This window comes from Pneumocystis murina (genome assembly GCF_000349005.2).
Source record: "Pneumocystis murina B123 chromosome Unknown supercont1.2, whole genome shotgun sequence".
NCBI classification, from domain to species: Eukaryota; Fungi; Ascomycota; class Pneumocystomycetes; order Pneumocystales; family Pneumocystaceae; genus Pneumocystis; species Pneumocystis murina.
The window spans coordinates 234,255-261,913 of record NW_017802360.1 but is presented as its reverse complement, the minus strand read 5'-3'; the positions used below and the strand labels follow the sequence as shown (position 1 = coordinate 261,913).

General features: G+C 28.2%; 17 protein-coding genes and 2 non-coding genes across 19 annotated transcripts; 10 read left to right on the top strand and 9 right to left on the bottom strand.

Annotated features, from left to right (window-relative positions):
* Nucleotides 1-206: 206 nt before the first annotated feature.
* Nucleotides 207-747, bottom strand: PNEG_00685 (hypothetical protein). Its single transcript, XM_007874392.1, has 4 exons — nucleotides 704-747; nucleotides 433-663; nucleotides 334-384; nucleotides 207-291 (listed from the first exon to the last, which is right to left on the bottom strand). Exons 1-4 carry the CDS (start codon nucleotides 707-709, stop codon nucleotides 280-282), a joined length of 300 nt encoding a protein of 99 aa, XP_007872583.1. The 5' UTR covers nucleotides 710-747; the 3' UTR covers nucleotides 207-279.
* Nucleotides 748-954: 207 nt separating this feature from the next.
* PNEG_00684 (lipoyl synthase) lies at nucleotides 955-3,204 on the top strand. Its single transcript, XM_007874391.1, has 7 exons — nucleotides 955-1,315; nucleotides 1,392-1,668; nucleotides 1,720-2,043; nucleotides 2,089-2,110; nucleotides 2,154-2,385; nucleotides 2,435-2,925; nucleotides 2,971-3,204. The coding sequence occupies exons 1-5, from the start codon at nucleotides 1,066-1,068 to the stop codon at nucleotides 2,310-2,312; spliced, it is 1,032 nt and encodes a 343-aa protein (XP_007872582.1). The 5' UTR covers nucleotides 955-1,065; the 3' UTR covers nucleotides 2,313-2,385; nucleotides 2,435-2,925; nucleotides 2,971-3,204.
* On the bottom strand, nucleotides 2,441-3,673 carry PNEG_00683 (hypothetical protein; the record flags this gene model as incomplete). The annotated part of the gene is made up of 5 exons (XM_007874390.1): nucleotides 2,441-3,122; nucleotides 3,173-3,327; nucleotides 3,377-3,450; nucleotides 3,491-3,608; nucleotides 3,659-3,673. 5 exons carry the CDS (start codon nucleotides 3,671-3,673, stop codon nucleotides 2,441-2,443), a joined length of 1,044 nt encoding a protein of 347 aa, XP_007872581.1.
* A 266-nt stretch (nucleotides 3,674-3,939) lies between these two features.
* Nucleotides 3,940-4,424, bottom strand: PNEG_00682 (hypothetical protein; the record flags this gene model as incomplete). The annotated part of the gene is made up of 3 exons (XM_007874389.1): nucleotides 3,940-4,209; nucleotides 4,254-4,317; nucleotides 4,363-4,424. 3 exons carry the CDS (start codon nucleotides 4,422-4,424, stop codon nucleotides 4,009-4,011), a joined length of 327 nt encoding a protein of 108 aa, XP_007872580.1. The 3' UTR covers nucleotides 3,940-4,008.
* A 520-nt stretch (nucleotides 4,425-4,944) lies between these two features.
* Nucleotides 4,945-5,898, top strand: PNEG_00681 (lipoyl(octanoyl) transferase; the record flags this gene model as incomplete). Its single annotated transcript, XM_007874388.1, has 3 exons — nucleotides 4,945-5,274; nucleotides 5,356-5,458; nucleotides 5,501-5,898. 3 exons carry the CDS (start codon nucleotides 4,945-4,947, stop codon nucleotides 5,788-5,790), a joined length of 723 nt encoding a protein of 240 aa, XP_007872579.1. The 3' UTR covers nucleotides 5,791-5,898.
* Nucleotides 5,853-7,226, bottom strand: PNEG_00680 (hypothetical protein; the record flags this gene model as incomplete). Its single annotated transcript, XM_007874387.1, has 5 exons — nucleotides 5,853-5,864; nucleotides 5,902-6,390; nucleotides 6,439-6,528; nucleotides 6,577-6,861; nucleotides 6,903-7,226. The coding sequence occupies 5 exons, from the start codon at nucleotides 7,224-7,226 to the stop codon at nucleotides 5,853-5,855; spliced, it is 1,200 nt and encodes a 399-aa protein (XP_007872578.1).
* A 390-nt stretch (nucleotides 7,227-7,616) lies between these two features.
* Nucleotides 7,617-8,765, top strand: PNEG_00679 (hypothetical protein). Its single transcript, XM_007874386.1, has 4 exons — nucleotides 7,617-7,725; nucleotides 7,773-7,961; nucleotides 8,014-8,411; nucleotides 8,455-8,765. Exons 1-4 carry the CDS (start codon nucleotides 7,644-7,646, stop codon nucleotides 8,743-8,745), a joined length of 960 nt encoding a protein of 319 aa, XP_007872577.1. The 5' UTR covers nucleotides 7,617-7,643; the 3' UTR covers nucleotides 8,746-8,765.
* Nucleotides 8,297-9,061, bottom strand: PNEG_00678 (40S ribosomal protein S29; the record flags this gene model as incomplete). The annotated part of the gene is made up of 3 exons (XM_007874385.1): nucleotides 8,297-8,811; nucleotides 8,853-8,952; nucleotides 9,000-9,061. 3 exons carry the CDS (start codon nucleotides 9,059-9,061, stop codon nucleotides 8,803-8,805), a joined length of 171 nt encoding a protein of 56 aa, XP_007872576.1. The 3' UTR covers nucleotides 8,297-8,802.
* A 163-nt stretch (nucleotides 9,062-9,224) lies between these two features.
* PNEG_00677 (hypothetical protein) lies at nucleotides 9,225-10,116 on the top strand (the record flags this gene model as incomplete). The annotated part of the gene is made up of 3 exons (XM_007874384.1): nucleotides 9,225-9,594; nucleotides 9,643-9,697; nucleotides 9,745-10,116. The coding sequence occupies exons 1-3, from the start codon at nucleotides 9,293-9,295 to the stop codon at nucleotides 10,114-10,116; spliced, it is 729 nt and encodes a 242-aa protein (XP_007872575.1). The 5' UTR covers nucleotides 9,225-9,292.
* A 136-nt stretch (nucleotides 10,117-10,252) lies between these two features.
* On the bottom strand, nucleotides 10,253-11,649 carry PNEG_00676 (hypothetical protein; the record flags this gene model as incomplete). The annotated part of the gene is made up of 8 exons (XM_007874383.1): nucleotides 10,253-10,312; nucleotides 10,372-10,589; nucleotides 10,675-10,780; nucleotides 10,827-10,950; nucleotides 10,995-11,062; nucleotides 11,110-11,174; nucleotides 11,220-11,416; nucleotides 11,465-11,649. 8 exons carry the CDS (start codon nucleotides 11,647-11,649, stop codon nucleotides 10,253-10,255), a joined length of 1,023 nt encoding a protein of 340 aa, XP_007872574.1.
* A 363-nt stretch (nucleotides 11,650-12,012) lies between these two features.
* On the top strand, nucleotides 12,013-14,378 carry PNEG_00675 (hypothetical protein; the record flags this gene model as incomplete). Its single annotated transcript, XM_007874382.1, has 3 exons — nucleotides 12,013-12,089; nucleotides 12,137-12,192; nucleotides 12,235-14,378. The coding sequence occupies exons 1-3, from the start codon at nucleotides 12,043-12,045 to the stop codon at nucleotides 14,376-14,378; spliced, it is 2,247 nt and encodes a 748-aa protein (XP_007872573.1). The 5' UTR covers nucleotides 12,013-12,042.
* A 462-nt stretch (nucleotides 14,379-14,840) lies between these two features.
* Nucleotides 14,841-15,280, top strand: PNEG_00674 (histone; the record flags this gene model as incomplete). The annotated part of the gene is made up of 1 exon (XM_007874381.1): nucleotides 14,841-15,280. The coding sequence occupies exon 1, from the start codon at nucleotides 14,870-14,872 to the stop codon at nucleotides 15,278-15,280; it is 411 nt and encodes a 136-aa protein (XP_007872572.1). The 5' UTR covers nucleotides 14,841-14,869.
* Nucleotides 15,281-15,447: 167 nt separating this feature from the next.
* PNEG_00673 (hypothetical protein) lies at nucleotides 15,448-19,129 on the bottom strand (the record flags this gene model as incomplete). The annotated part of the gene is made up of 17 exons (XM_007874380.1): nucleotides 15,448-15,621; nucleotides 15,664-15,762; nucleotides 15,809-15,979; nucleotides 16,025-16,341; nucleotides 16,388-16,657; nucleotides 16,705-16,816; nucleotides 16,861-16,987; nucleotides 17,035-17,852; nucleotides 17,899-18,008; nucleotides 18,051-18,167; nucleotides 18,212-18,229; nucleotides 18,275-18,348; nucleotides 18,394-18,495; nucleotides 18,539-18,551; nucleotides 18,598-18,628; nucleotides 18,675-18,821; nucleotides 18,869-19,129. The coding sequence occupies 17 exons, from the start codon at nucleotides 19,127-19,129 to the stop codon at nucleotides 15,448-15,450; spliced, it is 2,961 nt and encodes a 986-aa protein (XP_007872571.1).
* Nucleotides 19,130-19,850: 721 nt separating this feature from the next.
* Nucleotides 19,851-20,455, top strand: PNEG_00672 (hypothetical protein; the record flags this gene model as incomplete). Its single annotated transcript, XM_007874379.1, has 4 exons — nucleotides 19,851-19,887; nucleotides 19,933-20,033; nucleotides 20,078-20,158; nucleotides 20,204-20,455. 4 exons carry the CDS (start codon nucleotides 19,851-19,853, stop codon nucleotides 20,453-20,455), a joined length of 471 nt encoding a protein of 156 aa, XP_007872570.1.
* A 65-nt stretch (nucleotides 20,456-20,520) lies between these two features.
* On the top strand, nucleotides 20,521-20,592 carry PNEG_05007. The gene has a single exon. It is a non-coding gene; the product is annotated as a tRNA-Asp (tRNA).
* A 70-nt stretch (nucleotides 20,593-20,662) lies between these two features.
* PNEG_05006 lies at nucleotides 20,663-20,734 on the bottom strand. Its single transcript has one exon. It is a non-coding gene; the product is annotated as a tRNA-Asp (tRNA).
* A 262-nt stretch (nucleotides 20,735-20,996) lies between these two features.
* PNEG_00669 (hypothetical protein) lies at nucleotides 20,997-23,430 on the top strand (the record flags this gene model as incomplete). The annotated part of the gene is made up of 8 exons (XM_007874378.1): nucleotides 20,997-21,032; nucleotides 21,075-21,141; nucleotides 21,191-21,330; nucleotides 21,381-21,473; nucleotides 21,519-22,355; nucleotides 22,399-23,001; nucleotides 23,047-23,284; nucleotides 23,331-23,430. The coding sequence occupies 8 exons, from the start codon at nucleotides 20,997-20,999 to the stop codon at nucleotides 23,399-23,401; spliced, it is 2,085 nt and encodes a 694-aa protein (XP_007872569.1). The 3' UTR covers nucleotides 23,402-23,430.
* A 911-nt stretch (nucleotides 23,431-24,341) lies between these two features.
* On the bottom strand, nucleotides 24,342-24,770 carry PNEG_00668 (hypothetical protein). Its single transcript, XM_007874377.1, has one exon. It carries the CDS (start codon nucleotides 24,756-24,758, stop codon nucleotides 24,381-24,383), a length of 378 nt encoding a protein of 125 aa, XP_007872568.1. The 5' UTR covers nucleotides 24,759-24,770; the 3' UTR covers nucleotides 24,342-24,380.
* Nucleotides 24,771-26,556: 1,786 nt separating this feature from the next.
* On the top strand, nucleotides 26,557-27,609 carry PNEG_00667 (hypothetical protein; the record flags this gene model as incomplete). Its single annotated transcript, XM_007874376.1, has 4 exons — nucleotides 26,557-27,056; nucleotides 27,106-27,319; nucleotides 27,362-27,517; nucleotides 27,561-27,609. The coding sequence occupies 4 exons, from the start codon at nucleotides 26,557-26,559 to the stop codon at nucleotides 27,591-27,593; spliced, it is 903 nt and encodes a 300-aa protein (XP_007872567.1). The 3' UTR covers nucleotides 27,594-27,609.
* Nucleotides 27,610-27,659: the final 50 nt, after the last annotated feature.

Below are 27,659 nucleotides of genomic sequence, written 5' to 3'. Positions count from 1 at the left end.
TGATTAACCCTTAAGAACAGATAAAAGAAAAATATATAAATACTTATTCAATCAAGTTTATTTAAAAAACTATAAAATAGACTGTAAATATAAAAGTTGTTAGATTTAAAAGATATTTTTTCTAATATTAATTGACTGATTAATCAATAGTTATATCAATTTTATTTTTAAATAAAAATAATACTTTTTCACACTTAAAATGTAATAGTTCTATATAAATAAAGATATTTATAACATTTTTTTATCAGATTTGTTTTTTTTAAATATTTCAAAAAAACATTACCAACTAGCCTTTTAAAATATAAATATATATATATAATAAAGGATAATTACTTTTTGAACACCAGGCAAATATCCTTCAAGTGCATTTAATCTAAATTGATACTAAAAATAAGGCTCAGGATTAATATAATATAATATATATATATATACCCGACAAAGACGAAAATCTCTAAAAATACCACGTCCTTTTCCTGATTCAATACATCGATTTTTTACTCGGGTTGTGCGTGTATCGGAAGGCATTTCAATTAATCGTTGTTGAGCGCGAATTCTTACTTGAGCAGGTAATGTAGTGTTTCTAACGATATAACGTAATGCTTGGCGTAAAGGCTCAGCCTGAGCAACAGCTATACGTCTACGAAAATCACGTAAAACACGACACTAAATGTGTTAAAGAATGATTTATAAAAAATAAAAAAACCTTCATTAAATCACTGAAAAACTGAAAAATGCAACTATATGCAAGATAATAAACCAGATTCTGTACTTTTTTGGAATAAATGCGTTATATATGCGTTATATATGCGCTATAAATGCTATGAATGGACTCTTAATAAATCCTCAAATACCAGATTGCAAGCAGTTAGTGTGTCCGGAACTAGCACTGAGATTCACTAAATACATATCCGTCTACTCTCATATTACCAACAATAATATATATTCCAAATTATGTTTAACACATAATTTGGAATATACAATTGTCAATCCTATAGTTTATTTATTTAAATATTTTCTTTTGGTTTTTTTATAATTTTTATTATACTTTCTCTGTCAGATTAAGACATGTCAAAACGATTATTACGCAGTGCACAAGTTAAATCCCAAATATTTCATGATAGACTTGCTACTGGACCTTCCTTTCAGGATTTTATTCAATCTAATGTATTAAGTAAAACGCCTTCAGAATCTCTAGTACCGGCACGCCTTCCAAGTTGGCTACGTACACGTTCTATTCCTGATAGTGATAATTATAAACGTATTAGGCGGGATCTTCGTGGTCTCGGTTTGCATACTGTTTGTGAAGAAGCACGCTGTAATGCATTTAGATATATAATGCGTAATATATACGCATTATATATTATCTAGAAAGTATAATAATATTTGAATAGGCCCAAATATTAGCGAATGCTGGGGAGGAAGTAGTAAATTATCTGCTACAGCTACTATTATGCTGATGGGGGATATATGTACACGAGGATGTCGTTTTTGCTCAGTCAAAACAAGCGCTACACCTCCACCGCTTAATCCAAAAGAACCTGTACATACGGCGGAAGCTATAGCTCGTTGGGGTCTTGGATATATTGTATTAACAAGTGTAGACCGAGATGATTTGAAAGATGGGGGAGCAGCACATTTTGCAGAAACAATTATCGAAGTAAAAAAAAGGTAATATTATTCAAATGGGATGTCTTAAATTGATATTGAAATTGGACATAGGTCTCCAAATATTCTGATTGAAGCATTAACAGGTGATTTTGGTGGTCAAATGAATAGCGTGGCAACCGTTGTCATGTCAGGATTGGATGTTTTTGCACATAATCTTGAGACAGTTGAGACATTAACACCACATGTTCGTGATAGACGGGCTACATTTCGTCAAAGTTTAAGTGTTTTGGAATATGCAAAAATATGTCGACCCAATTTAATCACAAAAACGAGTTTTATGCTTGGTATTGGTGAAACTGAAGAAGAAATTAAAGCAGCACTTAAAGAGCTACGTAAAATAAATGTTGATATTGTTACATTTGGTCAATATATGAGGTAATTTTGATATGCTTTTTTAATGACATTTAACGAAATATCTAGACCAACTAAAAAACATATGAAAGTATGTTATATAAGTTTGAAACATATAAACTAATGTTGTGAAGGTGTACGAGTATGTTCACCCAGATACCTTTGAAAAATATAAGAAAATGGCAGAAAATATGGGATTTATGTATATTGCATCAGGGCCACTAGTCCGATCTAGTTATAAAGCCGGTGAACTATTTATTGAAAATATTTTAAGAAAGAATCGACAAAATTAGTGGAAATATCTATAAAGCATGTGAAAGGCATTTTTGTATCGATATTTGACTATTTTATATGAATTATATAGATGTTCAACAATAAATATTTAAAAATATTTTTTGATTAATTTTCATATTAGATATTATTATTTACCCTTTTTCATAATAATTGCTTTTAGTTGTGCTAAAGTGATTAGCAATGCTTCTTCCGTACGTATTGTTCTGCATCCTTGTGCAGGACATACATTTATCCATCTATCGAAAAGTTCTTCTACACGATCTCCTCCAATATCTAAGTTCTGATCAGCATCTACTGCTGCTTCTAGTCCTGCTAATCCCCCAAAAACAATAAGAATATGATTAAAATTTGGAATATTATCTTTTATCTCTTCAAATGCCACACCTCTTTCTGATGTGCCAATAGTTAAATCATAACCATTTTCATATGGTGATTCTGTTAACACTGCAGACAAAGAACTTGCAAAACGAACAGTGTAACCCCAATAATATCCCATTGTTTCTCGTGGAGTAGACGGACTTACTACTTCCGCATTGATATATTTCTTTTGTGAGGACATCTCCTTCATAAACAGTGTTACGCGAACACCTGGTTTAATTCTATCCGAAACTAGTACCTTTTGTCTCAAACCTGCTTCTACTAACGTGCAATTCTTAGGAACCTTTGGGTATAATGAGGAATCCAATGTGATACCTTCTCTATATGGAAAATCTTCATCTATACGTAAATGATGAGGACAATCTAAAGGATTTAATAGCCCGGTAAACCGAAGATCTCGATGTATTGGAAATAATGATTTTCTTAGATATCTTTATAAAATTATTTCATGAAAAAATAATTTTTTAAAACAAAAGCATACTGCGGTGTTTCCATGTAACGTAATAAATGAATAAAAAACACATTTTCATTGCTTACTCCATCATGTCTCTCAAAAATATTTTGTTCTTTTGGTATTCCAGAATCATCAAAAATAACAACTTCATCCACACAAAAAATAACTAAAGCTCTAGCAATCTTTTAATCATTAATTTTTTTGAAGCAAAATATGATTTTTAATACTAACTTGTCCAACAAGTGCGGTTTTTAATTCTAGTCCTTGTGCATTTGCAACGATACTTCCTGGAAGAGCAATAGTAACTATTTCATTAAACCAATTAATTAATGAAAACAAAAATACCCGTATATTTCCTAGGCCCTGTAGCAACTGTATGAATATTATTTTTCGATTTATTTATCACCAGTTTCTCTTTTTTTTTCCGTTTTGCATTATATGAATGAAATTCATTTCTTTTTCTCTGATTTAAAAGTTTTTAAAAAAACTTTTAAAAATCCTAAATCTCCTAACCTTATTAAAATCCATTTTCTAGTTATTCTATTGTTCTTCACGTAAATCTCTTTTGTCTTTGTCTTACACTATAAATTATTCAAGATATAAAAGAATCTCCATTTTCTTGCAAAAAAGGTTGTTAAATACAAAAAAATCCTTTACATAAACAACATAATCTTATTAAACAATTCTTCTACTAAAACTGATAATTTTATAAAAACATACATAATAATCTGCCTTCCCCATATTTCAGGTCTTTTATTTAAGTTCCATTGAACCTTGGGGAACTCAAAGGGGTTATATAATTCTCTTGAATTGCTTTTTTTTAATAAATGAATATAACACGCATTTATTACGATAATTATATATTAATTACCTCCGCAACATGAACCACATGGAGGTAAACGAATATCATCAATACTACCTAATCGTCGTCCTAAAGGTCTTTCATTTGAAGAATCATAACCCCATGTTTTCCGATTATTTGAGAATCTATTTGATGAAGTATTTGTAGTTCTTTGTGTATTTTGTTTCAAATGATACTTTTCAATACCCTTTTGTGGATCAAACTGAGTATTATTAATTTTTACATAACCCTAATTTTTAAACAAACCGTAAACAAAGTGCTTAGATAAAGCATAAAAATTAGATAAATTTGATGTGCAATATCGTTTAATCTAAAGAATTAAATATAACTTTTATGAATCTATGGAATTATTTACCTTGCAGAAAAAGGTTTTTCTGTTAAAATAGTTCCATCTTTTGATACAAAAACAGATGGCATTTTTCAATAATTATACTTTATATTTTTAAAAAAATAATATAAAGTATCAAAGTTTATTAAAATATTATATATGTGCTGCGTATATGTAATATATGCGTAGTGTATGCGTAGTGTATGCGTAGTATATGCAATCTATCTATATTACTATAGTCCTGGACGAATTTTTTTAAAGCCTAAATACGATTTATAATTCAGCCTTGTCGAAAATAATTTTTGATCGATTTTTTTAAAAAACTATATAAAATGTAGATAAAATATATATTACATATGAAAAACATATAAATATAGAAGAATCTATATATTATGTATAAAAACAGAAATTATATATATATTATTTAATATTTTAGTAAATTTTAAATATCTCTTTTTACACTATAGCAAATTATCAGATATAACGGATTGTATATGAGATATTTCCTATACATTGAAATCTATATATTAAATTGTAAGCATATATTATATGTGTTAGATATTTTTTTTGCAAAATACGGTTTTAATATCAGCTGGATATTTACTTAAGATGAAACAGTTACTATATTTGTCACTGAAATCACCATGTCCATATACAACTTCTTCTAAAATTCAAGAATCTTGGGTTCATCGTTTCTTATTAAATAAACAATATCCTGATACTTATATTAAACCTCCAGCATTACTTCTTGTTGCTCAATTTTATCCGACATATACATGTGGAAGACGTGAAAATAACAGTATTTGTCCTTCAGATATAAAATATCTTGAAACGAATCCAACGGCTATTTTTATAAAAACTCTTCGTGGTGGACAAATAACATTTCATGGCCCCGGACAAATTGTTGGTTATCCTATTCTTGATTTAAAGGATTTCAAGGCATGTTTATTTGCTTTTAGAAATGTTTTATAAATATTTAACATTTTTCCTTTTACCTTTTACTTATTTATTTTATTACAGATAACTCCTAAAGAATACGTCAATCGACTTGAGTCCTCTATTATTTCGACATGTAAAGTATTTGGAATAGCTGCTATGCGAACAGAACATACAGGTTTTACTAGTAAAAGAGAAAAACATATTTAATGCTTACTAAATTTTATAGGTGTTTGGACATCGCCAATACGAAAAATTGCATCGATTGGTATCCATCTCCGAAGGCATATTACATCTCATGGGATAGCTTTAAATGTTTCTACTGATCTAAGTTATTTTAAGAAAATTATTGCCTGTGGCCTTAAAGGTAAAGAAATGACAAGTTTTGAGCGAGAAGGTGTATATGTTCCACTTGAAATTGTAGAGTCCTGTTGGATTAAAAATTTAGCAAATCAACTAGGTTGTACTATTAATCGTATTAATCCTGAACAAATAGGTGACATTTTATTAAATCAATGAGTAAATAAATGGCGGGAAAATTGCATTATTTAAATAGAACATTATACTTATACCTATCATTACTATACAACATGCTGGAAAAAATAATATCCATAATTTATTTCCAGAAACCTCATTTATATTGCTTTCATTTTCCGTTTTTAATAGTGCTGCCATATGATATGTTGATTGTTCCACTATTTTTTCAGTCCTTTTTGCACGATATTTCCATAATTCCACTTCTTTTTTCATAGTTTCTACCATAGCTTTTAATGATTTTAATTCATCCTCTGAGTTTTGATCTTTTCCCAATTTACTTTTCATTAATTCTATATTCATTTTCGTTTCAATTGTATTTTCCATTTCCAATGTATTATTTTGTTCTTTCAGAAGGTGCTCGATAATCTGTTTATATGTTTGCTGTTTTGTCTTTTCTTCTTCTAAACGCTTGATTTTTGCGGTCTTTTCTTCAATTTCAAGTTGTTTTGATGCTAAAACTTCCAAACTAGGAGGCTGCATACGTTTTTTATACAAGCCAAAGTTTCCTTTACTCTCAAAATTTTCTGAATGGTTTTTTGAAATATCTTCTGATTGTATTTTTTCCAAACTATCATTCCTAGACTATAATTCCACTAAGACATCACTCAGAAGGAAAAAAAGGATAATTACATCATAAAAAACTGTATCTTGAATATTATTAAGCACTTTTGTGATCAATTTGATGTCATTTATTTGCTGTTTTGCCGTTTTTAGCCCTATCTACCATTATAAATATTAATATATATATAAATTCATAGAAATCTCCACATTCAGTGTTTGTAAAATATCTTCCATTTCTTTTCCAAAGCATTCATGTATTTTATTTTCTTCTAATACGGATTTTGAATGTACTGGATCATTAGAAACCAGTACACGAGGTGTAATCGTATCAAATGTTTCCGCTGTGCCTGTATCCACCCATAATGCATTAATCTCAGCCTGAGAAACATCCGATGAATTTGCTTCTGCCCATCCTGCATGTTCAACACGGGATGAAACTTTACAATGAAGAATAGATCGGTCTTCCTCGTTTAAAATATCAATTCCAAGCTCCTAATCCATTTAAGATAATAAAAAAACCTAAACTATCATACTAAAACGTCCCCTATGTAAAGCTCAAACGGCTCACTTGTCTGATTTTCCTGACTAAGCCTTCGTCCATTAAGAAACGTTCCATTACTACTCCGAATATCTCGAATAAAAACTCTACCAGTTTTAGGATCTGCCCAAACCTCTGCATGTGCTCGACTTAGAACTTTGGAGTCGAAGAACCCATTGTTAGACGCCGGTGTTGTACGAGAATTTATCTGACGGCCAATTCTCAATGTTTGGGGCCAAGACGGTAGCCAAAGACATTTTCGTTCAAATGTATCATTTAGCGGTGCCAAAATGAGGCATACAGATGAAGAATCTACCATTTATTGAAAAAAAACATGAATATATGCGTCTTGTATGTGTCTTATGCCTCGAATTGTGTTAGGGTTAACATAAAATTAAATGTTCACCCCCAAACAAAAGGAAAATACAAGTATACCTTTATTTTCCTGTATATATGCGTTAAAAAAAGAAGATATATTTACTAATATCTCAAGAATATATAACAAATTTAGACTATTTAAATTAGTCGATTTATTTATAGATTAAAAGAAAGATAACTGAATGAATAAGCAAATATATAGAAAAACTAGGAAGTTTAATCAGATATATACTAATATATGCATAGTGAATTAATCTATTTAAATATATTCTAATCATTTTAAAAGGTCTATGGTGTATTATCGGTTGTCTAGACAACTTCCCCGTTGAAAGTTAACGTCCTCTATAATTAAGCAAAGATGGAAGATGATTATTATGCTTTGCTTGGGATTCCATCAACAGCAAATGATGAGATGATACAGAGAGGGTATAGAAAAGCAGGTATATTTTTTGAACGAAGAAAAGTAGTTAATTAATGCTTATATTAGCACTTCGATATCATCCAGATAAGAATAAAGAAGCATCTGCTATAGAAATATTTCATAAAATAGCACTTGCATTCGATGTTTTAAGTGATCCAGTATCTCGCTCTAGTTATGATTCTAGTAGGGAATCTTGGCTTGCTAAAAAGCGAAAGTATGAAGCATTAGATAAAGAAAGAAAGCGAATGATAGATGGTAAATGAATAAAAGATGGTATGTAATAAGGAATATATTAATTTAATAATAGAGCTTGAGCGGTGGGATAAAGAGGCTAAGCTTCGAAAAATTAAGTCAGAGACAGCAATGGATGCTACTTTACGTAAGCTTCAGGAAGAAGGAGCTGCATTACGTAAGAAAAAGGAAGAAGCTTTAAAAGTACAAAGAGAAGCAGAGAGGCAATCAGAAAGTGTTAAGGATGAGAAAGTGTCAAAAGCGAAGGAAGAAAAAAGTAGATTTACAGCGGAAGATAGGACAATTAAAGTGCGGTGGCGTCGAGATCAAATCACATTAGACAAGAATAGACTAATAAATGCATTTGAAAGATTTGGAAAAATTGAAGATGTACTTTTGAAGGATTTAATGGACAATACAAAGAAAAAAAAACTTATTGTAGCATTAATTGTATTTAAATCAGTTGTTTCTGCGGTAAATGAAAACGCCTTTGATTTATAACTCTAATAGGATTTAGCATGCTGCGATATCTGAAGCGTCTTTGCTGGCAGAGACGCCATTTATACATTTGAAAGATGTTTCTTGGGCAAAACAAGCACCTGATTTAACCGGAATATCAGAACATGTAACATTAAATGAAACTCCTGATCCAAACATTTCAAAAAATATACCTTTATCACGTTCAAATACTATGCCCAGTTTAAATCAAAACCATTTGGATTATCAAAATATAATATTAATGCGAATGAGAGAAGCCGAACGGGAAAAACTCGCAAATGATATTTTACAATCAGATAATCAAATTTAATTAAAAAACATTTTTACATCATCTTTCTACAATACAATATATTTTTTATTTTGCCTTTTATCGATGCTATTATGGTTACAAAAATCATTAATCAATATCTTTCATACTTTATGGAATCCAATATTCACTGCATATTCTCTAAAACATTGTCTACATATATTTAAATCATATTTTCGAATTAACCCTGCAACATGCCCACAAACTCGACTATATATGATTAACTACAAAAACAATAAAATACAACATTTTCACACCATCCTCGAGATCCTTTACCATATGAACGAGGTCGAGAAAACCAAACTTGATCATGTGCCATTTATTTTTTTTTTTAATATTTTTTTTAAAAAATAAAAAATTTAAATTCTTCAACCCTGCCCTCTAATACTAGGTTTAGGTTTCAATATTAATTATACAAAATCTTTTATCTTCATTTTTATTACAAAAAACCTTCATTATATTGTTTTTTCTTGTATAAATTCTTTTTTTTTACTACAAATCTCATTAAATTGTCTTTATCTCTTAGAGATTTTTTAGCCTAAAAAAATCGATGGTCCACAGTAAAAAAAAAGTCTGGAAGCTAAATTCAAAGAATGTCCAGTCTCAATGGTATAGAAAATGGATTATAGAGTGGGAAGTTCCTAGAAAATGTGTTCATTCTTCTATAGGAGTAATTACATTGGAGTTTTATAGGCAAAGATTTGAAGCAACCATGATTACACCATACTTAGTTATGTTATTTATACCAGCATTTGGATGTGATCTTATACGGTTTTCAGTGCCTAAATTTAATCATATGTATATAGCAATTCTTGGGCCATTGATGAGACAGAATGAAATTAATACATGGAAGTAATAAAATATAATATTTTTTAAAATTAATTATTGATAAATATTTAGTGGAGTTATTTTTTATCTTATAGGTACATGGACAGTTTTAATAATATTTCCTAAAGTATATGAATGATAGGGGAAAAGAATGAATAATAATATTTTTTATAGGATATTGCAGTGATATCTATTCTTTTACTTGCCTGGTGTGATACGGCGGCATCGACGATGGGGAGGATGTATGGACATTATGGACCTTTAATTCGTCCGGGAAAATCATTAATTGGAACAATTGCGGCATGTATTGTAGGGATGCTATCAGTTTATTTATTTTGGGGATGGATTGCTCGTTTCGATGAGCCAAATTTATCATGGCATCCATCGAGTCGATTGAATATTCATGGATTAGCTTTATTGACGGGATTAATTGGAGGATTTACGGAGCAGCTTGACTTATGGAAGTTGAATGATAATTGTGTAATTCCTGTAATGAGTGGAAGTCTTTTGTATATTATTTTAAAGAGTATTAGTATATATACTTAAAAGGTTTTTAAAATCGTATATAGTGTACATTTTTAATAAAAGCAAATGCTGGTCATATATTTAAGAAAAAGAGTTATATATTTAACTTTTTTGTTTAGTTTTTGAATTAATTTTTTATTATATTTTATTTTTTCTTTTATAAACTATAATCGAATAACATGCTTAAACTTTCCCCATGATGAATTTTTCGTATTGCCTTAAAATGCAGTATTAGTAACCATATATCAATAGTTTTTATTTTTTTAAAAGGTGTACCTCTGCAAAAATAAAGGAAACATCAAGAACGACAAGTTTAGGACAACGCTTTGCATTTTCTGTTTGTGGAACAGAGTTTGTTACTATTACTTTATGTAATGTACTCTCATTAATTCGTTCAATAGCATCGCCTGAAAAAACTGCATGCGTTGCCAAAGCATAAACTTTTATTGCACCATGCTCACTTAACATTTTTGCTGCTTTTATTAATGTATTTGCTAAAAAAAACATGATTAGATATATCCAAATAAGTTATTGTCTCATGAGCTTCTAATGCATTTATGAGAATCAATACATTCTTACCCGTATCAATAATATCATCAATTAAAATAGCTACTTTACTCTCTACATCCCCAACTAACATCATTTCTGAATCCATTTGATAAAACTGTTCGCCTAACTTCCTTTCCTTTGTAGATATATTAAATATTCCTTTTTATTCTTATTTTTCAAACCTTATGAATCAATGCAAAGTCCATTCTTAATGTATCTGCAATAATAGTTGCTCGTTTTGCTCCACCTGCATCTGGTGATACAATTACAGCTTCTAAATATCCAGGAATATGTTTTACAATATACCTTCACCCTTATTAGTTAATTTTTATTTATTTTTACGCCTTTACTTTTGAAAAATCCCTCGTGCAACTAGGTTATCAACCGGTATATTAAAGAAGCCTTGAAATTGTGGATCCTAATCCTCATTAACCTTCATTTTATACAATTCTATCCCCATTTTACATGTAAATCCATAGTAATAATATGATCACATCCTGCACATGCAAAAAGATTTGACATTAGTGCGCCTACCCTTTAATATATATCTTCATAAATAGATTTATTATTATTACCCGTCTGCGCTGCCCATGAACGATAAAGATATGGCTTACTATCATCTTTAATATTTTCATATTCAACCGAATGTTCACATTTAGTATCTGAATATCGACTATAAGGAAAAAGTGGTAATACTACTATTACTTTATGTGATGATGCTCCTTTACATGCATGAATCATAATTAATAATTCCATTAAAGCGTCATTAACGCTGTCCCCTATTTAGAAAAAATATCACCTATATCTACTATTATATTACCATCTAGAGCCTGTCTGAACAATATAGACATCATTATTGCGGACGCTGGTATCGATATCAACTTTGGTTTCACCATTAGAGAATTTCTTGAGCTTTGAACGACTCGGCTTAAAACCTAAATGTTCACAAATAAGTGTTGTTAATTCCGGATGAGTTGAACCGCTAAAGATATGAAAAGGACGCATAAAAAATGGGCTTGAATAATCGAAAATATAAGGAACAGATAAATAGCTGATAAAAAAGCGGAATTTTTTAGATAAATAGAGAAAAATATGAATCACAAAAAAAAAGCTTTGGGGGCTATTTTATGCAAAATAAGGTGAAAATAAAAGAAGGTAAATAAACTTAAAGGAAAAAATAAAAATATCTACATATATATGCGACTTGTAAACATATAAAAGATCAAAAGACCCTGGATATCCGAATTGTATGCGCAAAAAAGACGGAGTAAATGCTATATTTATTTATCTTTTTCAATTTAGATTTCTTCTCGACTTGATGTTGTCATGACAACATTATCTAAACAAACCTCTTGAACCAAACGAATCTTTAAACGACGAGTTCGAGAAGGAACGGCGATGGTTAAGCCGGAGCTTGACGGCTCGGTCAATTATTACGAGTGTTTGTTCGTGTGTTATTTTGTTTATTTTCCTTTATTGATGAGTATTACAGACAGGTTTTACCTACAGCAAGTGCGGATGATATTCGACAACAATATCGGAAATTGGGTAAGATAAATGAATAAAAAAGGTATAATCTGACGGTATTAGCACTTCTTTATCATCCGGACAGGAATCCAGGGAATGAGGCGGAGTTTAAGCGGAAGTTTCAGTCATTAAATATGGCATATGAGGTTCTTTCGGATGCAGAAAAGAAAAAGTCATATGATCGGGCACGTTTGATAGTTCTTTCTAGTAAAATTACTCAAAATAAAAAGGAATCATCCTGTGGAATGAAATCTCCTTTTCGTTCTTCATTTACATCTTCTTTTGCACCAAAAACACCAGCACATAGTAGATCACCAGGATCACCTCATTCTTCCAAATCATCACCGAGTAGTAAGTCGAAATATACAAGTCAATCTAAAAGAAGTGAAGATATATATGCAGGATATGAGAATTGGTTTAGCAAATCAACAAGTGCATATTCTTTTTTTTATGAAAGAAATTCACCTAAATTTGATCCACGTAAACCCTCATATACTTCGCCGTTTGGATCACCTATACCAAAAAAACAAGATGAGGAAAAGAGTTTTGCAAAGGCTAAGGATGATGCTAGAAAAGCTGCTGCATCAAAATATGCAGAAACAAGGATGCAATATGAAAAAGAGAATTTGAAAGATATCTTTAAGAAAAACACACAAACATCAGATGAAAAGGCATCTAGTAAACATACATTTTTTGATATCAAATCGAAAGCAGAACATAAGGATGAGGTATGTTTACAGTCACGAGGTGATAATACATTGAATCATCAAAATATTTTCACAGAAAAAAAGATTCCTTGCGAAAAAACATCTGAATTTTTTTCTTTCTCCCTTAGTAAGAAAAAGGAATCAGAAAATACTCAACCTGCAGAACAACCAATTGTATTTGAAAAATTTTCAAATACTGAACTGAATGAATCCAGTTTTTCTTTTTCATCAATACCGACTGATTTGAAGTTTGGGACACAAACAACTCATGTAAATGAAATTTTTCAATCAAATGATAGTAAAGAAATTCGATTTAACTCACTTAAAAACACTTTGAAACAAAACAAAAAGAGAAATACAACTAGATCACTTCGACATTTATCTTCACAGATAGAAACAGGATTTAATCCTGTGTTTTCTACAAAAATACCTGATAACTGGTGTTCCAACAAGGAAACTTTTGAAAAGAATAATTCTACAAAGGAAAATAATGAAGATTTGAACTTAAAAAAGAAGAATTCTAATCTTTTCGATAATAATTTAGAGAAAAATCCTACATTATCATCTTCTAAAATTTCATTTACTATAAAGAAACCGTCATTTTTAAAAATAGAGAATCCTTTTGCATTTGATTCATCATCAAAAGAAATCAAAAAAAAAGTTTTGTTAGACGATACTTGTGAAACTTTCAAAAACATTACTGGCACTTTTCAGGATAGATATAATGAAAAGTATGACAAAAAGACTGAAAATAAATTTAAGCATGTTTCTCAGAAAAGTGTAGAAATTAATTCTGCTGATTCAAGTTTATTATCAGAAAGGGTTAAAAAAGAACTTGAATCATATCGTAATTTTAAAATTTCATATGAAACAGAAAAAGCAAACAAAAATATTAACAAATTATCAATCAATAAATCTCATGTGTTAGAACAATTCCAAGATTTAACATTATCTGCATCAAAATCATCTGAAACTAATAAAAAATCTGCATCTGTTGAAACATCTAAAAGTCCTTCATTTATTGAGTTTTCACGATTCCAAGTAAATACAGAAAAACACCTTCAAGATTTATGGAATACAAACGATGATTCAAATATTCCTACAAACATGGAAAAAAAGGCTAAAATTTTAAATATTCCTGATCTTCCGGATCCTGTTATACCATTGTTGTCTCCCTCTATTCCTAATTGTTTTACAATTTCTTCTTTTTCGACTTATCTTAAAGAAATGATCAAGTATCAGCAAATATGGCTGGGCTATTCTTCTACATATTTAAAATTTTTTCAAAAATGGGACAAATATAAGGAATTATGTCATCAATACGACCTTTTAAAAGATGCTGATATTTATGAGGCATTTGTTATGGCTACAGAAAAGGAAGAAAAAATTAGAGAAGGCTGGTGGTCAGAAGAAAAAAGATACCGACAAGCATTAAAAGATTTTCTACATATTAAAAAAAGCTATGAATATGGTCAAAAGCTTCCATTTGGTGCTGTATAATTTTTATAAAACATTAATTAACATAGCTTTATGGTTTTTGTGTAATGTAATAATATTAAAAAAAATGTATTTCCTTTTCAAATTCATATTAAATGGATAAAAATTATAGCTTCTGTATATGTTTAATTGTCTATTTTTCACTACCGCTTTATAAATTTTCAACAAGTTTTTCATTTTATTACATTTTAAGTACTTATCGATAAGCATTCTTATAAATAAAAAATATTTATAATAAATGATTTTAACTTTTGAGAGGAATTAAGCATTCTTGTAGAAAATCTATGATTGTTTAGCTATAACTTTTTTATTTTCAGCAAAATAAGCATTATTTGTATTCTTAATCTCTTATTATGTTATACTATCCCTAACCCTATAAAGCAGTATAAAACCCTACTTTTTTAAGAAATAAATTTCACGAAAATCTTTGATGAGGATTTATAAAAAACCAAATTTCTGACTTAGAAAAATACAAATATAAAATCGGATTTTATATGGCGAGGACTAAACAGACAGCAAGGAAATCTACAGGAGGAAAAGCACCAAGGAAGCAGTTAGCTACGAAAGCAGCAAGGAAATCAGCACCAACAACAGGAGGTGTTAAGAAGCCGCATCGTTATCGGCCAGGAACTGTTGCACTTCGTGAAATTAGAAGATATCAAAAATCTACAGAATTATTAATAAGAAAACTTCCATTTCAACGTTTAGTAAGAGAAATAGCTCAAGATTTTAAAACGGATTTAAGGTTTCAATCATCTGCTATTGGTGCTTTACAAGAAGCCGTTGAAGCATATCTTGTATCTTTATTTGAAGACACTAATTTATGCGCTATTCATGGGAAACGTGTTACGATTCAGCCTAAAGATATGCAGCTTGCTCGCCGTCTTCGTGGTGAGCGGTCATAAAAGTTAGATCTTTTTAAATAATATATTTTAAATTATATTTATTTTATCCAAAATACTTATAAGAATTGCTGAAATAGATGTGTTGGCTTCCCTAAGTAGTTTATTATGTTATTTCTTCAAGTATAGATAATTATTTTTTATCTATACGTTTTTTAATAATATATTAGTTATTTAGATTCATAAACAATTTGCCTCCAGCCGTTTTCACAGGTTTCGTCCTTAATTAGTTCTACAGTTGGAAAATAATGTAAATTAAGTTTTAATGTAAGAACAATAGGGATATTATCAAAAGTAGTTGTTCGTATTCGTACATATGTATTATCGGGGATGGGTAATACAGCCTTATTATTAGAAAATGAATATTGTAATTATAAAGTATTTACCTTTAAAAGTGCATCAAGATCGGGCGTAAAAACACTATTTATATGTGTAATAAACATTGTTGGTACAAGCCCATACTGATATGCTGGTGAACCCTTACTCTAAAAACTAATTAGAACTAAAATAAAGTAATATAATTATAATTACTTTTGCAGATACATAAACTTGTGTGTGGAGTGTTTTGGATTGCTGTCTTACTGCACGATGAGGTGCTTGAAGTAATGCACCAAAACACATAACTACACGATCCGTTTCACTTGCTTCTGCAAGAACTGTAGGAATGTTTAGGGTAAGTTCTTTTCGTTTTCGAAGTATAACCTATAATATTTACTAATATTACTTATTAAAAATATAGAAGTATACCATTTTTAACTCTTCTGACGTGTATTGTACGTCTAAATCTTGCATTCGAGTAACTATTTTTTGGTTTACTGTTAAAATAACATCGCCATCCTGAAGAAGTTTGGGTCCATTTCCTGATTCCACTCGTCTTACGAGAAGTAATTGATGTTTTTCAGGATTTGCATCTTCAACACGACAAATCAATTCATCACTAACGCCCATATTTCGAGCTTGTGCCATTTGAATGAAATAAACTTCTATATTTAAAATTCGCAATTTAGGAGTAATCCCTAGTCGTAATTTCTCTAGAATTGGTAAAATTGTTGATATATCCAGTCCTTCTTTGCATTAACAATGTTTCTATATTAATAGAACAAGTAATACCCATATGATAATCAACATCTTTTCCGCTAGATGTTCGTTCTCCCAAATATGTTAACCAAAGTGCTTTAACCCTTCCATCTTCTCCGCAGAGAACACCTGATCCACATTGAGATCCCAAATTAGTATCAATAAATATAGAATCAACATTAATTGCACGGAATCTTGGGGTTGCATTTTGAGGGATTGTAACTGTTGTTACATCTGTAACGACAGTTTTTGTGCCAACAATTCTATTACTATGATTTACTCCTACAAAGTATATAGAACTTCCTATAATGAATAATTAAGTGATAAACTTTTAAATTATGATTTTATACCTTGAGAAAGACGTTCATTGCTAAGTTTTGCTGCCTGAACAGGAGTATCTGCCAAAAGCTTAGGATCATAACTAATAAAGGCGATATTCTGTGTAGGATGGAGATGTTCAATCTATTTTTCAACAGAAATTCTAATATAAAATTATTATTAAATACTTTTCCAGGTATAATAATCGAGTCAGCAAATGTTAATAAAAGATCACCCAATGCAAAGGGTATAATAGATCTGGAAGTAACTGCGAGCCCTCTATCTTTATCAACAATAAGTCCGGTCCCTGATTTTCTAAAATAGAATTAAAATCTCTTAATTTATATTAGACACGATTATACCTTCCTTTTGGAAATCCATCTAATCGTATAGGCATAAAATATGATATTTTTACGAAACTTTTAACTAAACTTGCCGCATGGCCAAAATTGTTATCTAATGTAATAAATTTTGCGGTTTTGGGCTCTATTTTTTCTGGTGGAGGCGGACTCCCTAAATCATGAAAATCCCATAATCCTGTTGAATCATTTCGAATAGCAAGTCGAAACTTAGTAGCCCAATGGCGATCTATATGAATTATTTGAGTGCAAAGACTATGCATATCATGGATAACTTTATATGTTACTACAACATGTTTTCGATCAGGTATATCTTTAACAACTTCTATAAATGTATCTAAATCTGGTACAGGTTTGGTATCGACTGTATCTAATATATAGCCTTGATCTGGACCTTCTAGTCGAAAAGAGCCCTCTGGTTCAGAAATAAATACACCTTTGACAGCAACAGCATAACTTCGTGCTAATTGATATGATAGATTATGAAATTTTGCCCCGGAATATTCAACATATCTATCTGGTGTAATTTTATGTTTGTCGCATACTTCTATTTTTATATTTATATCCTCCCCTCCCCTTTGGACTGATATTTGTATTTCTTTCCCGACAGATTCATCTAAAATACTTTCCAATGGAATGTGTTTTGTGAGAATTTCATTATTTACACGTATCAAAATGTCTCCTTCAACTATCAAACCATCTCCTGGTCCTTCTGGAAGGACTGTTTCTGCAACAAGAAGACCTACTTCTTCTGGAAATGATTGTCGAATACATGCCTCTACGTCAGGACTTAATCCAAGTCTACGACATTCATCAAATGGCTAGTTATATTTTAACGATTAGAAAATAGTATTAAAATTATATTACCTTTATCATCCATTGTACTTGAATAGTTCCTCTTGTTATAGGAAGATTATTTTGAAGACATTTTAAAGTACGAAGAGGACGATCAAGAGGTAAGAAAAAATCCGTTGCTGCTATAAAAATATGAGTTTTTTTACTTTTATAAAGCGAAATACCCTGTGTTTTTCCGCCTGCTTGTAATGCAAGTGCATAACCATCAATGTTTACTACTGGACTTCCTGAGCTCCCGCCACTTGCATTTGCAGCTGCTTGGATATAATTAGTATTAAAATCTAGTCGATTATTTAAAACAAATGTAATAATAAGAATATAGTACCAGAATACGTAAAATCTCCTACAAATAATAAGTAATTTTATCAATACATATATTATTTATTACCATATTCGGGAGCATTTCTGTCTACTCTTGATATCCATCCTGAAAGTATAGATAATTTTTCAGCTGCATCATTACTAATATAATATTTAATTAAAGAATAAAAAATAAAATAATTATACCCCACTACTCTAATCTCTGTACCTACACGAGCTAGATCTGGACGCAATGGAATAGCCACAACTGGCATATATCTAATGCTTTTTGGATTAAATTTCAAGATCCTATTAAAATTAGTTGTGTTTTATAATAATCATTTGTTTAAACCCAAAATCATGAACTATGGTGATTAGTTAATATATAATTAAATAAATGAATTTACTTACTCGGATCTCTATAAATAGGATATACTTCAATCTATTATTATATAATTAATAATAAATAAAAATAATAAATAAAATGCCTCTTCATGATTTTCACAAATAGCATGTCCCCAAAAAGGTCCTGATGATACAACATGACGATTTGTTAAAATATATCCATTTTTTGCATCTATTATGAACCCACTTGCTTCCCCGCTCTCTGGAAATTCTGTATCAAAAGCAGAAACCTAATTTTCAATGAAAAACACATTTGTACTCTTTTATATAAATTTACATGTGAAAATCGAATCGATACAACACTCTTAACAACATTCTCTATAGATTTTATCCATAAAGATTCTTCTCTGTTTGAAGAAACCACTGGTATGTTTTTTCCTGTAAAATCTTTACCATTATAAAACGAAATTTCATTTTCTTTTATATTTTCAATTATATATTGTTCTTCTTGACCAAATGAGTTTGTTCGTTTGCGTTTACATGTAACATTTACATTGTCTTCGTTAGAGGCTGGTACTTTGTTCAAATCTTTACTCATTTAATATTCTATTTCACTTTTGAGTTTTAACATTTATTTTCTTAAGAAATTTTAATTTGAGTATTAAACTTAAAATCTTTTTCAAAACTATACATTAAATTATATTCTTTTTGCCCTTTAATATCTTTTTATTACGAATAATATTGATTTTAATATTGAAAATCTCTTCAAAAAAACATTTATATGGGTGAATCACAGAATTGATTAATTTTAAAATTTTAAAAATATAAAATCTTTTTAATAATTAAGAAAATAATCTATAAATATTCTTTTATATATAATATTTTATATTTATATATAATCATGATATTTAAAGGGTATAATTTTGTTTATGGTTTAATGTTATTTACATCAAATATAAATGAAAAAAAAAAAAATCTAGAAATATGAATATGGTTGGAAGATAACTAAAATAGATTTTTCTAATAAAGGTTTTTTAGGGTTAAAAAAATAGTGTAAACGTTACTAAAGAAATATGTTTTAATTATTAAATATATATGAATATGACACTTATGCATAGAATAATTTGTATTAGTAACTTTATTTATAATAATTATTTGTGTATATATTTTGAATCGCGCATAAAAAATAGATCGTAAATATATAATTGTAAATTATGAAATTAAGTATTAAGAAAGGAGGAAAAATGTATTATACAGAAGTATAATACGTTTAAAGGTGTCTTGATATTTGGTAGAAATGAAATAGTATTTTCTCTTTCATGAGAAGTCTTTTATTTTTTAGATATATCGTACAACGTATATAAAAAATGAGTAGTAGACATTGTTTTAATATACAATAAGGTGTACAGAATGTGTTATGGAAGATTTCTACAAAAACTACAAAATATGAAGAAGATATTCCTTTAAAAAAACTCTCAAAAAAAACAGCGGCACCTGGTACAGTAAGAATTTATAATGATTATATAGTAATGATTTAATTTTTAAGTCATCTATTAAAACGCCATATTATTCAACAAAAGCTCAAAAAATGAATACATTTAGTTTATTTGGTACATCAGATAGATCGGTTTGAGAGATTTTAATTATTTAATTTATTTATTAATTTATTTAGCAACAATGTCAGTCAAACGTTGAAACGTCTATATTTGAATATTCATATTCTTTTAAAAAAAAAAAAACATACAAGAAATTCAAAGTTATTCTTCCTGCATGGAAAAATGATCGTCATTTTAACACCTTTGGTTTAAAACATTCTGTTTGTGAACCATCAACATCTACCGATTTTTGTTCTAGATCAATTATGCAGCAATTAGAGGCTCATAATTACCAACCACATACTTTTCAATTATTTAGATGTATATAATGATTTTGTTTAAATATATTTTTAAAAATTATTCTTTATTATATTAAATGATTTTATAGCAAATATCTTCAGTAGTATAGTGGTTAGTATTCCTGCCTGTCACGCGGGCGACCGGGGTTCAATTCCCCGCTTGAGAGTTTTTACTTTATTTTTTCCCTACAAATATATAACCCTATAAAAGTAAAATTTCCATCATATCTAAAAAGACTCTCCAGCGGGGAATTGAACCCCGGTCGCCCGCGTGACAGGCGGGAATACTAACCACTATACTACTGAAGATATTCACTTCTAGTATCTAAATGAATAGTTTATAAAGTATATAAAAATTATATTTTTATATATTAATAGATTAGTTTAAATATTAATAATGAAGTATTGTATTTCTAATATATAGATTTTATAATTGATAAAACGTATAAGTTTGCTTTATTCTATTAGAAATAACTTAATTCATTCATTCTGCTATTTCTTATCATTTTTATCAAAAGATATACGTATTTAAGATCTTTTTAATCTATAAATATTCGGCTGAATAAATGGCATGGATATACAAGAAACTATACGGTTGCGCCGTCTTGTAGTTTTTTGCATTTTTTTGAAGAATATTAATTAAATTTAGTCAGATGTTCGGTCAGCTATTTGTGGAACTTCACCTTTGCCAAATAGTCCAAGTATGGACAAATATGGTGTGTTGTATACAGCTATTCATGGGAAATTTGTTTTTTATATATTTAGATCAATTAAAAATTCAGTTTCAGAGTTTAAAATATGATTATTCTAATGCTAAAAATAAATGGGATATGGAAAAAACAAATATGGAAAAAAGGATTCATGAAATAGAACAAAACAGTGAAGAAAAAGAAAAAAAAATTAATGTAAATTGTTTTTTTCTCAAAAGAAGATTTATTAATGGAAAAAAATTCAGGAATTAGAAAAAGATAAGCGATTTTTATATGAAAAACATAAATTACAGAGTGAAGATATGCTGAAATTAAAAGAAGAATATTCAGCGCAAAAGGTGCATTGTTATTGTATTTTTAGTTTAAAATAATACGGAATTTAGCAAGAATATGAATGGAAAATAAGAGAGCTTCAGCGAATAAACAGTATTGATAAAGAAAATTCAACAGATAGAAAAAATGAAGAAAAATCTATGTTTAATTTTCTTCATAGGAAAATAGAGACTTTGGAATTAAAAAATACAGGCTTAGAAAAAGTTGTAGAAGGGTTAAAAGATGAATTACGATCTAAAAATACATTGATAAATCAAAAACAGCAGTCATTGTTAGAAGCAAATGAATTGATTGATAATCTTCAAAAAAAAAAACGTTCTTTAGAAGTAGAAACAAATGATTCAACTGACATTAAAATATTGAATAGGGAATTATTTGAACAATTGTCTTATATTAAATCTCTTGAAAAAAAGAACTTTCAACAATCCAAAGAATTAAAACAGCTTCGAGAATCTCATAAATCAATCCAAATACTTCAAGAAGAAAAAAAAGATCTTGAATTCCAATTAAAGCTGATGGATGATCTTCGACAGCGTTTAGGAGAATCGGAAATAGAACGTGCTATCTTAAAACGTGAGAAAGCTGCCTGGGTAGCCTATTTAAATGATGATGATCAACGAGATTTCGATTCCCCAAAAGCTTTAAGTTTAACACTTGCCCAACAAAGAATTGAAAATGCTGCTTTAACAGAAAAATACAGTATTTTAGAAATGGAGTTAAAAGAGAAAGATATTTTACATCAGTCTACTTGTTTTGAATTAAAAAAATTGTCAAATAGAATTGTCGAGCTTGAAGAAAAGTTAAATTATGAACTTAGAAATAAATTAAGATTAGAAAGACAAGAAGTTTTATCCCAAAAAGAAGTTGAACTTTTACAGGAACAACTGGTCTGCCTAGATTGTCATTATAATATTGATTGATCTGTATTAGAATTCTTATAATTCCGAAGAAATGATATTTATGCATAATAATTATGATGAACAGAAAACAAAAAGAATAAAGAATTTGGAAATGATACTAGATGATTACAAAATTGAAATTATGAAGATCTCTGAAGAATTACAGGAAGCAAAAAATCAAACAATGTCTAAATCAACGGAAATATTAAAACGCGAACGTGAAGAGATATTTAATCGTCATGAAAGGGAAGGTGATTTGTTACGACGTAATAAAACATTGTCAGAAGAGTTATTAAGCGTTAATAAAGAACATACTCTTTTGAAAAAAGAATTAGAATCATTACGACAACAATTATCTTATATGGAGTCTACTTCTAAAAATAATGGATATAATTCTCAAACTCGCATACTGCAATTACGAGATAACCCATTATCTGCTCTTGAAAACTTAAGACAATCGACTCTTGATTGTTTAAAAAATGAAAATGCTGCACTTTTAAGGCAAATAGAAAAGAATGGTGAACAATTTGGTGATGTTGTTCCAATAGAATCGTTAGAAAGTCTTAAATTAGAAAATTTAAGATTGGAAGGAGTTATAGCTGATAAAGATAAACGGATACAAAGATTAAAAGAGGTGATATTTTGTTTTGATGATGTTGATTTCGTTTAATAATTATAGATATTTGCTGAAAAATCATCTGAATTTCGAGAAGCTGTGTATTTTCTTTTAGGTTATAAAATTGACTTTCTTCCTAGTGGAAAAGTACGTGTAACATCAATGTATTCACAAAAAGGCGACCATTCTTTTGTTTTTAATGGAAAATCCTCATCAATGCATTTAGTAAAAGGAGACGAATTTACTGGTTCAATAGAAAATTTAGTGAAATTTTGGTGTGAAGAACGAAAAACTATTCCAGGTATAATATAATGTTGTTTAAGTTTACTTATATTTAACATGTTAAGGAATGCTTTCAGCGTTGACTCTTGAATTATTTGAACAATCAACTACAGGACAATCAAAAGGATGGGCTTAATAAGATAGATATATTTAGTGTTAATGGCCATATACCCTTAATAATGTATATATAGAAATGAAAATCAAATTATATAATGTTTATTTTTATTGATTTAATATTTGAAGTATTAAGAATTAAGGATTTAATGATATTAAATTTATTTAAAATAAATTTGATTTTAAAAACATTTTCCAAAATGAACTAAAAATATTTTTCTTTTATATCATAAAGACATTGTAAATTTTATATTTTAAATTTTTTATATAATTTATAAGTTAGAATTTTATTTTTTTTCTTCAGTAAAAAATAATATATATTTAAGAATATAAAGATTAATGATATAATTATAATTCATAATAAAAGCGTAAAAGTATTTCTTTTTGATTAAATTAAATTTAATTTTAATGTATATTATTAAATAAATAATTGTAAATTAAGAAATATTAAATTTTTAGATAACATTATCTACAGAAATTTAAATTTCGTGAGATAATAGTTAAATAATTTCTCAATTATTATACAGCTTTTTAGCATTAGTATTAAAATACAGTGTAAATACCGCTTTGAATAACCTTAGTTATAAACAGTGGATATGATGTAGAAAAATTAGATACATTTTTAGTAAAATTTAAAATTGAATCGAGAAATAGAAATGGGTTAGGTACTGTAATAATAACTCCATTATCAATAATGTTTAGATTTTTGAAAGACATTTTCCATATCATGTTTATTGAAGAATTAAAAGAAGCTATAGCACTTGTTTCAAATTTTGCTAAAAGAGTTCCTTCCTTTTCATCATATAATATTTTATTACCTAATGAAAATACTAATCTATTTTATTTTTTATAAAATATTCCTTTAGGTTTACTTTGACAATGTTTTAATTATTATATTTTTTGGTCCTACTATAAAACCTAAATAATGTAAAGCAAGAATAGACTCTGAATGAAAAAGTGTAGGTTTTTTTGTATCTTATAATAAGAATAGATTCTCCTCGTCATATATGTTTCCATTGAGATGTTATTAAAATTGGTTGAAAAATGATTTTGTTAATATTAACTATAATTTCATATCTCAGCACAGGAATTATTTGTGATAGGCGTTGTAAATCTAAGAGATATTGAGTAGGATTAGCTGATATATTTTTTAAAATATTTTTATCAAATGATATTTTTGAGAAATTTTTAGAACCAGTAATTTGAATATTTAAGAAATCTTTTGAAATTTTTTTCTTTTCATACGAAAATTCAAACCTTTCTTGAATTTTAAGTTCCTTAGGCTCATTATTTTTAATAGATGCATTAACATTTTCTATAATAGAACAATTTGGGCCCTGTTCTGTAGACTTTGTATGTTTATGGCTTAATAGTAACATATTAGAATGAGATAACCTAATAACACTCAATTTGTTTTCTATAAAGGAAAGAATAGAATTTTCCTCATAAATGTTATAATCTAAAGAATCTGATAGTGAAATTTGTGATATATTAAAAAGTGTAGAATTTCAAGACTAACATTAATTGACTTGAAATATCATATATTGAACAAGTTTTTTTGAACCATTATTGTTATTAATTGTAATAGATTTCTTTTAAGATTAGAATTATGGAATAACAATTATTTTTTATTTCATAAAATTGAGTTGTAGAATCCGATTTTGAAGCATTAGTATCCCAAATTTTAGATGAATTTTCATTTTCAATTTCAATATCTTTCTTTTTTTACACAGTAAAACTAAATATAAATTAAAAAATAAAATATTTAAATAATATTACTGTATTTTGGAAAGTTTTTCAGTATTGTGCATTGTATTTAATTCTTCTGTAACTTTAATTGTTAGATTTTCTTCATCAGAATTATAATAATTATGGTTTTTGAATTATGTATTAATAAATTTATTCTATATTAATAAGAATAATAACAATAAAATAAAAAATACCTTATCAAAATATATAATATTTTATCTTTATATCTAATTGTTTTTAATATTTTCCTCAGGATTTGTTGCAAATAAATTCTGTTCATAACAAATATCATTTTTTTCTTTTTAAGTCTCATAAATATTTGAAGCTAAATTCATAGTACTAACAGCATTCATATTATTTTTAACAGAATTATCTATTTGTTCAAAAGTACTCTTTTTCAAATAACATCAATCTGATTATAGGAATTTCTTTTAAAAATATATATTATTCTAAATTTTAATTTAGAGTATAATCTTGAACTCTTTAAAAAAAACATAAAAATCATCAAACTATCTTTTAGATGATAATCCTTATGTTCAAAAGACATATCTTCTTTGTCTTTTGAAATTATTTTTGATTTATTATTCGATGAAGTTTCTGTATCTATTTTTTTATACGGTATCTGTAAGTCTTAATTTTTTTCCGCACTTTTTAGCATTTTTTCTCCACATCCTAAGTTTAACCTTTCATAATTAACTAGCAATTTTTCCAATGACTTTTTTATAAATTGCTTTTTTTATAATTATTTTATTTTTTTCTATTATTAAAATATAATCCATTCTTTTTATTTCTTTTATCCCCCTCCTTATAACTCTTTACATGAAATATTTCTCCACTTCTTTTTGTTATATTCACTCTTTTATTTTATTTATCAATTGACATTCTATACCCAAAAAATAAAATTTTACTTTATATTCAAATTCTTCTTTTTTATTATTACATAGTTCAGTATCATTCTTTTTTCTTTAAAAAATCACTATTTCATCTATTATTTTTTTCATTAACTCATTATGTGCAAACCATGTTTCCAAGTAAACATAACCATTATATTAATTCCTTTAAAACTATAATCTATTTAAGAAAACATTTTTATAAGCTTATTTAGACTTGTATATTATAAAAGACTTTTACTTTGAGCCTTTTTTCTTTCAATTTCTCTTTTAATTTTTTTGATTTTTTAACATAATTATTCTTTATTTTATATATTTTAAAATACCTTTAGTAAAAACATTTAAGTTCTCTCAAATACTAATATAATTTCTTTGTTTTCCCCTCTTTTTCTGCTTTTTTTATAGGTTTTTTAAAACTCATTGGGTTTTGGGTTGGTCAAAGGTCTGTGTCTGGTAGTTTTTTAATGACGTTAGTTGCCATAGAAACATATATAAAAAATACCAAATATATATACAGAGAAATGGAACAATGATTTATATGAATGAATTTAAAGAAAAATCGTTCCATTCAGAAGGAACTACTGGAAAGATTTACAGGAGTATCTGGTCTACTAGAGGAGACCGAGTTGTAGCACTTAAAATTAGTACATTGTCTATAAATCGTATGCCACACCGGCCAGATTATGAAATCCAATTATTGGAGGAGTTAAAACATGAAAATATTGTAGAAAGCCTTGGATCTTTTAGATATGGAGAGAATCATGTATTAGTTTTGCCATTTTTGCCATATGATTTATTATCGATTATTAAAAGAGGGAATAAGGATGAAAATTGGCTTAAAGAACAAATCAAGGGAATTACATCTGCATTAGTTTATATACATGATAAAGGGATTCTTCATAGGGATATTAAGCCTGAGAATATTATGTTTTTGTCAGAAAATGGGAAGGCAGTATTAATTGATTTTGGTATAGCATGGTCATATAAAAATCCGGGAAATGAAATACAAGGAAAATTAATTACAGATGTAGCTACAGGGTAGTTATTAATTATAATATTTTTATAAATTATATAAGTAAAAAAACAGGCCCTATAGGCCGCCGGAACTTCTTTTATCATATACGAATTATGGAACTTCTTTAGATATGTGGTCATGGGGTGTTACAATTGCACAAATGTTTACTTTTGAAAATAAGCCTTTATTTGATTCAGGATTGGGTAATAATTTTGGATATAGTGATCTTCTTTTATTGTCATCTATTTTTAAAACATTAGGAACGCCTACAAAGGATAATTGGGATGTAAGAAATATTTTAGTTTATTTATAATATTGATATTTTAAGGAAATCGATGATCTTCCTGATTTCAAAAAAGTTCATTTTGTTCATTATGATCCACAGCCATGGGAAACAATTTTGCCAAATGCCCCTTCTGAAGCTAGGGATTTGATTTCAAATTTAGTTACATATAGTTTTAAAAAAAGGCTAAGTGCAAAGGATGTATAATTATTGATATAAAAATGCAATTGACTGATATAATTAGGCATTAAATCATTCCTATTTTTTAGAAACGTAATATTAATTTTAAATATTTAACAAGGCATACAACATATTATTTGATTAGTGTTTTTAATGTATATTT

Excerpts from the sequence above, each read along its gene's own strand:
- PNEG_00685 (XM_007874392.1), bottom strand. Across the intron at positions 385-432 it reads GAGATTTTCGTCTTTGTCGG|TATCAATTTAGATTAAATGC; the intron begins GTATATATATAT and ends CCTTATTTTTAG.
- PNEG_00684 (XM_007874391.1), top strand. The coding sequence starts at position 1,066 with ATGTCAAAACGATTATTACGCAGTGCACAAGTTAAATCCCAAATATTT. Across the intron at positions 1,316-1,391 it reads TGTTTGTGAAGAAGCACGCT|GCCCAAATATTAGCGAATGC; the intron begins GTAATGCATTTA and ends ATATTTGAATAG. Across the intron at positions 2,111-2,153 it reads CAACTAAAAAACATATGAAA|GTGTACGAGTATGTTCACCC; the intron begins GTATGTTATATA and ends AATGTTGTGAAG.
- PNEG_00679 (XM_007874386.1), top strand. The coding sequence starts at position 7,644 with ATGGAAGATGATTATTATGCTTTGCTTGGGATTCCATCAACAGCAAAT. Across the intron at positions 7,726-7,772 it reads GAGAGGGTATAGAAAAGCAG|CACTTCGATATCATCCAGAT; the intron begins GTATATTTTTTG and ends TGCTTATATTAG. Across the intron at positions 8,412-8,454 it reads TTAAATCAGTTGTTTCTGCG|CATGCTGCGATATCTGAAGC; the intron begins GTAAATGAAAAC and ends AATAGGATTTAG.
- PNEG_00668 (XM_007874377.1), bottom strand. The coding sequence starts at position 24,758 with ATGTTACTATTAAGCCATAAACATACAAAGTCTACAGAACAGGGCCCA.